General features: G+C 62.3%; 1 protein-coding gene across 1 annotated transcript; it reads right to left on the reverse strand.

The window, feature by feature from the left end:
• Window positions 1-1,257: 1,257 nt before the first annotated feature.
• SLC20A1 (solute carrier family 20 member 1) lies at window positions 1,258-9,649 on the reverse strand. The gene is made up of 10 exons (XM_084274049.1): window positions 9,177-9,649; window positions 8,943-9,083; window positions 8,764-8,849; window positions 7,207-7,303; window positions 5,460-5,579; window positions 3,362-3,610; window positions 2,706-3,264; window positions 2,421-2,606; window positions 2,032-2,116; window positions 1,258-1,707 (listed from the first exon to the last, which is right to left on the reverse strand). The coding sequence occupies exons 1-10, from the start codon at window positions 9,493-9,495 to the stop codon at window positions 1,546-1,548; spliced, it is 2,004 nt and encodes a 667-aa protein (XP_084130175.1). The 5' UTR covers window positions 9,496-9,649; the 3' UTR covers window positions 1,258-1,545.
• Between the last annotated feature and the right edge of the window lie 717 nt (window positions 9,650-10,366).

Consider the following 10,366-nt stretch of genomic DNA (forward strand, 5'->3'; position numbering starts at 1 on the left):
CCTCACAACCCCCGGCACTGCCCCCCCCCCCCTCCCCGCCTCACAACCCCCGGCACTGCCCCCCCCTCAACCCCCGGCACTGCCCCCCGCCCCCCGCCTCACAACCCCCGGCACTGCCCCCCCCTCCCCGCCTCACAACCCCCGGCACTGCCCCCCCCCCCCATCCCCGCCTCACAGCCCCCGGCACTGCCCCCCCCCCCGGCCCGAGCTGCCCCTCAGGAAGCGCCCGCCCACGGCCCCGGCCCCGACGGCGCCAGTAGCGGTCGCGGGCGCCCGGCCCGTCGCTCGGGCTCCGTGTTTGCCCAGCGGGGCCGTTGGCAGCGGGGAGCGACCGGCGGCGAATCATTAACCGGGGTCAAGGACCGGCCCCGCCGCCCCGAGTCCGCCCCGATGGGCGCCCGGGGAGGGGCGGGAGCCGCGGGGATGCTGCGCAGCGCTGGGGGAAAGAGGGGGGGTGGGGGGTCCCAGCACAAACCGCCGCCCCCAGCACCGCACCACGAAGGGCCGGGGCCAGGAGGGGACGTGACACAGCCCAGCTCGGCCCCGCCGAGCGGGATGAGCACCCCCAGAGAGCCCCGGCTGCCCCCCAAAACCACCCCCCTCCTCCCTTGCCCCCGGGCTGGAGCGGAGCGGCCGCAGCTTGCGACACGCGGGTACCGGCTGCGCTGACGCGGGTGCCGGGCCCCGGCCTTGGCCCGGCCGCAGCAGCACCGGGGACAGGCCCCACCTCCCCCCCCCTCCACCCCCATCGGCTGTAGGACCCCGATAACCAGCCCCCCGGGCGCGGGGATCAGCCCAGGGCAGGTGACAGCCGGTCCCGTGACACGGGGGGAGCCCGAGAGGGCCCTTATCAGCTGCCCCAGGCCCCGCGCTGGGGCCAAGGTGGGGGGGGGGGGGGGGAGCAGCAGCCCTGGGGCTGCCCGGCTCAGGGGACAGCCCAGCCCAGCCCCGGGTCCAGCCCAGCCCAGGGAACAGCAGCAGCACCGGCTACGAAGGAAATCTTTATTGTATCCGAGGTAGCAGCAGGGAGTTGAGGGGGGGGACACAGGAGGGGGGGGTTGTTCTCCCCCCCTTCCCCCCCCAGCAGAATGGCCGGGCAGTATCTCACATCCACACCACAGCGATGGAGGCAAAGCCAGAAGGCAGCACAGTCCAGCATGAGGGGATGCCCCAGAGCCTCCCCACGCTCCCCCCAGGAGGGACAAGGACCCTCCCCTCCTGCCCATCCTTACTGGAGAAGCAATCACTGCCCTGGGCTCTGAATTGTAATGATTTAATTGAGAGTGGCCTCCTGGAACTGCTAATCTAAAGCTACAGCAGAGCAGGGAGGGGGGCAGATGGTGGGTATGGGGGGTGCAGCTGCAGCCCCTGCCCCAGACTCAGCTCCAAGCCGTTGATATCCAAATAAGAGAGAGATACTTCAGTGACAACACTACAGGAGTGAGGGAGCCCCAGCAGCCCCAGCCTGGGGTGGGATGAGCTGCCCCAGAGCCTGGAGGGGGGGAGGCAGGGTCGCAGGGAGGCCAGAGCAGCACACGAGCCCCCTCAGCCCTTCAGGATGGCATACTTGAAGACAGCCATGATGGCAGCACTGATGAGCCCAGAGATGGGCACGGTGACAAACCAGGCCATGAAGATGTTGCGGAAGAGGCGCCAGTCCACTGCCTTCCTGGAGCGCAGCCAGCCCACCGAGACCACCGAGCCCACCTGCCCAGGGAACAGGGGAGTTCAGCACACACAGGGAGGCAGCACCCCCCTCCCCTCCCCAGGGGACACAGCAGACCCTCAGCAAAGGGGGATGAGGAGCCACCAGGGTAGGGACAGGGTACCACAAAAGCCCAGAGCTCCAGAGGGGTTTTGTTCTCCCCCCCAATGCCCCCCTCACCCAGAGGCTGCCCCCAGCCTGCACTGAGACAGGAAGGGCAGCCAGGAGCCCGGTTTTGGGATCTCCCCAGAGTTCCACCAGATCCCCAGGAGTTAGGGACACCAAGCTCACAGCAAGGAGGCACCACCAGTCCCCCACTCCCCTACCTTGCAGTGGGTGGTGCTGATAGGGAGACCAACATTGGAGGCGATGACCACTGTCAGGGCAGATGCCAGCTCAATGCTGAAGCCGCTGCAGAGATGGAAAGTGGGTGAGAAGTCTCCCCACCACCCTGGCTGAGCCCACACCAGACCTGAGACTGTTCTCCCTAGGCAGACCCTGCAGGTGAGGGGGAGGAACAACTCCTCCCTGGGCTCTCCAGACCCCCAGCAGCCCCAAGGGAATGCAGAGAGAGAGGTTGGGGATACACATGCCCCAGCTCCACACCAAGTAAATGACCATCCCCTCTCCTTGAGCAGCTCCAGGAGTGGGCTGCAGCTCTAGGCCTGCCCAAAGCACCTCCCCCAACCCTGCCATGGCCCAAGCTAGACCTTACCTTGATGGTGTGATGGGAGTCAGGTCCTTCCCCATGGTCTGGATGACTCTCCTTCCCCAGACCCACAAACCAATGCAGATCCCTGCACCTCCATAGAGCAACAGCCAGATGGGAGTTGCCACCTTGGTAGCCACATCACCCGTCTGATAGATCAGGTACAGGGCGACCAGGGGCCCTATGGCATTGCTGGAAAGGAGAGGAGACACAGGCTAGAGGGACAGAGGCCCTGGGCCAGGGAGACACCAACCTTCACCACCCTCCACAGCTCCCGCCGCACCAACCCACCTGACATCATTGCCCCCGTGAGCGAAGGAGCCGAAACAGGCCGTGAGGATCTGCAGGAACTGGAAGAGGAGGGACACCTCAGGCTTGTCCTGGTCGTGCCACTCCCCCAGGGAGCTGCTGCTGTCCTTACGGTCACCACCTCCCATCTCCACCCGGGTGGCGGCGGCCGCCAGATCCACGTCAGCGGCCGGGTGCGCGTCCGCCACCGCGTTGCAGTAGCTGGTGTAGCTGTCCATGCGGACCCTCTTCTTGGTGTCCACCACAGGCCAGGTCAGCTTCTCGCCCTCCTCCCCGTCCCTGGCTCGCAGGGAGTCCAGGGGCATGCCGCAGATGGCCATGGTGTAGGAGGTGTAGCTGTTGTTGCGCCGCAGGGGTTTGTCCCCCGAGTCCCCCATGCAGTCCCCCATCTTGGCCAGGTGGAGCTTGTGCAGCAGCTCCTTGTAGAGCCCCGAGTCCTTGTGCACCGTGTGGTACTGGTACTGCCCACTGGAGCTCAGCTGGTGGCCCACCACAGCCTGGCTGAACTGGACCAGGTTGCCGTTGGGCAGCCGCACAGCTCCTGTCAGGGGAAGCAGCAGAGGTCAGCACCTGAGGTGGGGAGGGGGCAGCACCCACCCCACCCACCCCCAAAATCACCCCCCCTCCATCCCACTCACCACTGTCCACACTGGTTTCCTTCAGGTCAAGGCTGGGGAGCCTCTCCTGCTCTGGGGTCTCCTCAGGCTCCCCCAGGTTGAAGGAGACTGTCCTGTCCTCCACCGCTGCCCTGTGGGGCACAGCTGAGCCCACCTCAGCCACAGGGGTCCTGGCATCACCCAGAGGTGCCTTGGGCTCCTCCTGGTCCTCCTTGGGGCTGATGTTCTTCTCCATCAAGGGGCTTTCAGAAGGACTGGATTTGATCTCTCCTGTGGAAGGAGGCAGCTGCTATCAAACCCCTTCCCACCACTGCACCCAACACCAGAAGCAAGCCCACACCCCTCACCACTCAGGTTTATGGCAGCTAAATAAACATTTACAGCTTCCCCCCACACCATCCTGAACTCTGGAAACTACCAGGCAGTCACACCTTGTCCCAGGAACAACAGCCAATCTGTCACAGACCAGCTCATCTCCTATTTTTAGGGCCCTCACCCACACGGGGTGTGGTGAGCATCATTATGGGGCTTTTCTGCTGGTTCCTCCTCCAGCAGAGGTTCCTGTGTCCCACTCCCATCTGCAGCAGCTGCAGAGTGCTCTGGGCCAGCTCCTGGGGCAGGTGCAAACCCCAAAGCTGAGGGGAAGGTGCCCAGAGGAGCCCAGATCCAGCCTGCCAGGAGAACTTACCCACCTGGGCTCCTCTCCAGCTCCCACAGGTGGTTGACAAACCCAAACAGGAGCTGGTCTGCACCTCCCCAGCCTTTCCTGTCCCACTGGAAGAGCCAAACCCATTTCCCCCCCCTTCCTCTGTGGGGTAAAGGGTTTTCCCCCCCACATGAGAACACGAGGTGAGCTGCCAGATAGCAAGAGCCTCATCACACCCCACCACCACTGCAACACCCAGCCCAGCACCAAGCCCAGCTGCCCCTGCATCACCCCCTCCTCCCAGCCATGCTCTGCACCCATGGCAGGCAGGGGTTAAGCCAAAGCTTCAACAGCTGGAAGAATGTCAAGGGCAGCATAAAGCTGTTAGTCACACCCCAATTACACCAGTCTGACAAGGACACTGGTTATCCCCTCATCTCCAGGGCCAGAAGCACCCTGGGCTGCACACACAATTTATATGCAAGACCACACAGAGCTCCAGGAGAGCTGCCTGTGCTGCTCAGCAGGCAGAGCTCTGCGCTGCTCTTTTGGATGCCTTTCAATAGTGATGGGCTTGGGTTTTTTTATTTGCTCCAGGGAAAGGATTTCAGCAGCTTACAGGGCTTTAAACCTGTGATCTGCATCTGCCAGGCCCAACACTGCTCAGCAGGTATGCAGGGGATTAAAGGTTATGCCAGTTAATGGGCAGGTTGTCTCCTGTTACATTAAAGAGTGAGATCAGGCTGGTTACCAGTGCCTGCCCATCCTCAGCAGGTCAAGGAGGGATTGCCCTGGCTGCCAGGTACCTCTTGGCAGCACTGCAGCTGCTCCCAGGAATGTTTGGGGTCCCTGGTGCTGCTGCAGGTTGGGAGCAGGTGGGGTGCAGCTTCATCAAGTGCCCCAGTGACTCAGTCAGTGAAGCTGAGGAACCCCCTGCTGATGCCAACCCTGGGGCTAAGGAGACTTCCCACTGGGAAGCTGGCAGCTCCCCTAGGAATTGAGGCTGAGGGAGCTGGGCTGGGTCAGCCTGGAGAAGAGAAGGCTGTGGGGGGACCTCATTGCAGCCTCCCAGTGCCTGAAGGGAGCAGAGGAACAGGAGGGGAATCAGCTTGTTAAAAGGACAGACAATGGCAGGACAAGGGGGATGGGGTGAAGCTGGAGGAGGGAAGGGTGAGAGGAGAGACTGGGGGGAAGTTCTTTGCAGAGAGAGTGGTGAGGGGCTGGAACAGGCTGCCCAGAGAGGGGGTGGGTGCCCCATCCCTGGGGGTGTCCGAGGCCAGATTGGCTGGGGCCCTGGGCAACCTTGTGTAGCTCCAGGCCTGGAGGTTGGTGTCCCTGCCTGTGGCAGGGGGGTTGGAGCTCTGTGACCCTTGGGGTCCCTCCCAACCCAGCCCATTCTATGATCTGCTACATGAGTTGCCCCAGCACAGCTGTTTCCCCCCCAAGGGCTGCAGAGGGAGGGGTGTTACTTACGTTCAATTTTCTTCTTCATTCTGGGACACACAAAGAACCAGACGACAAGAGCACAGACAAGAGCGCTCCCCGCCGACACGAGGAGGATGCCCCACAGAGGCAGTTTGTCAAAGCCCAGCACTAGGAAATAAAACAACGCATCTTTGAAAGCATCTGCCTCCCTCCAGGTGTGACATTTGCTCTTTCCAGTGCTCCACCAGCTCCCTGGCACCATCCCTGAGCTAATTCACCTGCCAGGGAGAAGCGTCATCAGGATGCTACAAGGTGACCACACCAAAAACCAGGAGCTTCCCCCATACAGAAGCCCCCAAACCCTGTTACAATCCCCCCCCTATCCAAAGCTCATCTTTCACACATGCAGGCACCTCTCCCTTCCCTCTGCCAAACCCAGCCAGAGAGCAGCACGTGCCCCAGGCTGGTGCAGGAGGCTCCTCACAGCCCTTGACTCCTCACTTGCTGCAATGTCAAAGAAAAAAAAAGGAAAAGGAAAAAGGCAAAAAAAAAAAAAAAAGAAAGCAGTAAAACCCAAAGCCAAACACCCAGCAAAACACCCAGCAACCCAGCACAGCTGCTGCAGTGCCAGCACCACCTCCCCCCAGGCAGGGAGGGCACAGCAGGACCTGGGCTGCTCCCACTGGAGAGCCCCTCAGTGTTCCTTCCTGCTTCTCCCAGCCCCAGGAGCAGAAGTTCCAAGGCAGCTGAGATGCTCCATGACCTAGTTCCAAGCATTCACACTCCCAGCATGACTTGGAGTGGAGGTTTTGCCTCACACAGCCTGCTGCAGCCCCTGACCAGGCACAACCACTCAGCTCCTGCACCTTCTGCTGCAGGTAACAGCTGCTGCTGCCCAGGCACCCCACACACAGCCAGGGGCTGGCTTATGCCAAGGCCACTAGCCCAGCACGGAGCTCAGCCAGCTGAACACTCAGGATCACCACAAATCCACCTGGGCAGGGGGGTTGTGAGGGTGGAACCCAGCAGCAAACCCAGCTGTGGGGATGGCTCTGTGCCTGCAGTGCCCCCAGCAGCAGCTTCATCCCAATGTGCCTCCCAAATTCCTTCCGGCTGCTGTTTACAGAGAAAACCCCCACAGAGCCAGCACTGACTGCCCTCACTCCACCTCCAGCAGCTCCTCCACAACAGGAAACCCACACTCAGACCAAAAACAGCTTGTGACAAGTCACCCCAGAAGACAGAAGTTATGGAGCCTCTGGCAAACCCCATCCTTCCCTGCCCAAAGCCCTTGCCCTAGCCCTGCCCACAGCCTGTCCCCAGACACAACAACCAGGACGGCTTCTCAAACCAAATTACAAACTCTTTTTCTCAGAGGAGGTGCCAGCTCTTCTTGCCAAGGATAATTAGATTATTTCTTAGGGAGATGGTGGATCAGGAGGCACAGCCTCCATCCCTGCTCCCAGCCTCAAGGAATCTCTTCAGCAGCAGCTGGGTACCTGAGTTTTAGCACAGCTAAGAGAAGGGAAGGGGGAAGTCATGTTATCTGCAGGTCCTGTGAAGTCTAGGGAGAAAGGTCTGGAGGGGTTTAGTTTGAGCAGGTCTCTTTGGTTGGGCAACTACCTAGCCCAGAGCTCAGCACACGCTAGCCTGCAGCCTTCTGTAGCCAGCACAGGCCGGCCGCCTTCTAGGAGCTGTCAGTCCTGTAAAGCAAAAGAGGGGTAAATCGTGCATTTAATGGAGGCTTTGGAAAGGTTTTACAAACTAAGCTTCAAGTACTGTGATGCCTACTTACAAGGTGCCCCTGTGTACATGATGGAGAAGAGGTTGATGCCCACGGTGCAGGCGTAGAAGACGGGCAGAGCTCGCAAGCCGCTGGGGACAGGGTCCACCTGAGGGAGGGGAAGGAGTTGGTCACACAGCAGCCCAGCAGCAACCAGGCAATAGCTCCTTCCCAAAAATAAGAAGAGGGGGTTTTCATGCCCCCCCCACAGTCAGCTGCTCAAACACCACAAGCCAGAGTGCCCCACAGCTTTCAGAGAACAAGCCAACAGGGTGTCTGAAGAGCTGTCCCTGCAGCAGCTGGAGGGGGGCAGAGGGGAAGGAGAAAGCACCAGAATGCTGCAGCTCCCTAGGGCAGGGGCAGCCAGACCTCCCCCCACTCCTGTAGGCAGGGGCTGCCCAGCTCCTGAGCCCCCCAGATCAGAGCACCCCCCTCCCCCCAGCCTGCAGATCCCCCCAGCCACACAAATCTTTTCCTTCAACTCCCCAGGGAACCCCAAGACAAAACCCACTTGTCAGACCAAGCTCTGACCTCTCTCCAGCTGACCTGGCCAAACTAAAGTCCATTACTGACCAATCTGCTTATTTGCCCACAGAACTGCACGGAGGGGCCCTCAGCCACCCAGCAGGAGAACTTAAATCCCTGCTGCTGCCCACCAATTGGGGTCCAGCACCAGCACAAACACGCTGAGCAGGACTGGATGCCAAGCAGGATGGAGCCACCCACCTATTCAGCACCAGCCTGAAGCGTGGCAGGGGCAGCCCAGCTTGGAAAGGCCACTTAGAGAAGGTTACCCTGCCAGCAGGGACACTGCCTGGTTTTAAGGGCTGCCAGGTAGAAACCAGCAGTGGGAAGACCTTAACATCTCTCCAACCAGAAACAGTCAGAGCAGAGACCTGAAATCATTTAAGTTAACCTCAAAAACAGCAATGAAGATGCCAAGTTCCTCTGCACAGCCAGGGGCATGAGCCCACTCCAGGCAGGCAGGGCCATCACCTCAGCAAGACAAGGCCTAAAAGCTGCTGCTGCCACCACCTCAAGCACCTCTGGGTGCCCAATCCCTCTTCCTAGGCTGCTGGACACTCCCAAGGCTGGGAGCACATCCACAGAGCCAGCCCAAGGCTTCAGAGAGGGGAAAAAAAGCACCATTTGCATAGCACCAGAGAGAATCCAGGCTCTCCTTTAGAGCAGCAGCCTTAACAACTGCCTGAGGCAGCACAAGGCCCAGCCTTGGGCCAGGACTTAGGAAGAGCCCAAGGAGAAGCTCTGACCTGACTGGTCCTGGGCTACTTCACTACTTTGAAGCTGCTGCTACAGCAGCCAGACAGGACACTCCTGCCCCAGGTGTTTTGGAGGAGAAGAAGAAGCAAAGCCTGCCCACCTCCCAGGCTGCATCCTGTGGAGAAGGTGCAGGTCTGTCCCTTCAGCTGCTCCCCCACAGGGCTCAGCCAAGAGCAGAGGGGCCTAGAGAAGCTCCAGCGCTTGTAAAGCAGCCAACACATCCCACTGGCAGACAGAGGAGCACCCAGTAGCCCCAAGGCAGCAGGAAATGGAGCAGCCAGTCCTTACCTTACGGAGGATGAGCCTGCGGACGAGGAAGAACAGGACAGCTGACATGATGCCCGACAGGAGGGGTGAGATGAACCAGGACAACACTGGGAGGGGAGAGGCAGGATCAGCACCCCCAGTGCTGGAAGGGGGGACCCACAGGGTCCACGCTCAGGGGTGGTCACACAAGCAGGACTCACCAATCTTTAGCAGCTCAAACCACTTGACACCTTCCTGGCCTTTGGCCACCAACGAGAAGCCAATGGTGGCTCCCACGATGCAGTGGGTGCCAGAGATGGGGAGCTTCAGGAAAGAAGCCACCAGCTGCCACACAGCAGAGCCTGGAGGAGACAGCAGCTTAGTGAGGGACCCCCCCATCACCCACAGCACCTCAGGGCACCCTGCCCACCCCCTCCTCCAGCCCCATTCCTCACCGAACATGGCGCTGATCGAACCTGCCATCAGCAGCTGCCGTTGGGTGGAGTTGTACATCTCCACATCGATCAGCCCCTTCCGGATGGTCTCGCTGACTTTGGCTCCCAGCAGGACGGAGCCCACAGTCTCAAAGACACTGGCCAGGATACAGGCTTGCCGGAGGGTCACCACCCCCGAGCCCACCGCCGTGCCAAAGGAATTGGCCACGTCGTTAGCCCCGACGGAGAAGGCCAAGACGAAGGCGATGATGAAACCCAGCACCAGCATCCAGAGGGAGTCTGCCATGGGGGCAGGGAGCAGCGAGGGGGTGGGATCCATGGCGGGGAGCGGGGCGAGGCGGCAATAAATTAGATAGAAAATTAAATACAGGGCAGAGGGGGGGTTAGAGGGGGTGCGGGGGCGCCGCTGTCCTACGGGCTCGCCGGGAGCAGGGCCGAGGGGCCGAGTACCGCGCCATGGCCTGCGCCGCTCTTCATCCTGCGGGAGAGACGGGGCTCAGCGTGGGGGGGAAGGGAAGCGGGCGGATAACGGCCCTTCCCGCCCGCCGGCAACGGCCGCTCCCGCGCACGACACCGCCCGCCGCTCGCTCTGTCTGTCCGCCCGCCCTCCCGCCGCCACGTGCCGCGCCCGGCCCGCCCCAGGCCGCCGCTCACCAGCCGGGCCAAGCCCCACACTCACCGGGCCCGTCCCGTCCCGCCCGGCGCCGAGAAGCCGCCGCCAACTGCCGCGACCGCCCGCGCCCGCCGCCCTTTAAGCGCCTCCCTCCGCGCCACGTGACCGCCGCCCCGCCCACTCTCCCCCCTCGCCATTGGTCCGCTCGCCGGCGGGGTGGGGGGAAGACGCGTCGCTATTGGGCCAGCGCCGAGGGGACCGCGGGGCCCCGCCCACACCGGCCGCCGCACCCCCGCGCGGGCAGCGCGCCCTGGAACCACGTGCGCGCTGAGCGGAGCGGGGCCCGCCCGGGGCCGTCTGACCGCCACGGGGGCGGCTGGCTTGGCCCGGCCCGGCCCGGCCCTGGTGCGGCTCACCCGCCGCATGAGTGTGTGTCTGGCCCTGCCCAGCCTGGCTGGGTGCGGGCTGGGTGCGGGCCCGGCTGTGGCTCGCCGCGCCGGGCCTGGGGGGGGGGGGGGTTGGTCAGGCTCCAGCGCAGCCCCAGGGGGTGGCCTTGGATCCAGCTTTGGGCCTTTGG

Source organism: Gallinula chloropus (genome assembly GCF_964237585.1).
Source record: "Gallinula chloropus genome assembly, chromosome: 21".
Classification (NCBI taxonomy): domain Eukaryota; kingdom Metazoa; phylum Chordata; class Aves; order Gruiformes; family Rallidae; genus Gallinula; species Gallinula chloropus.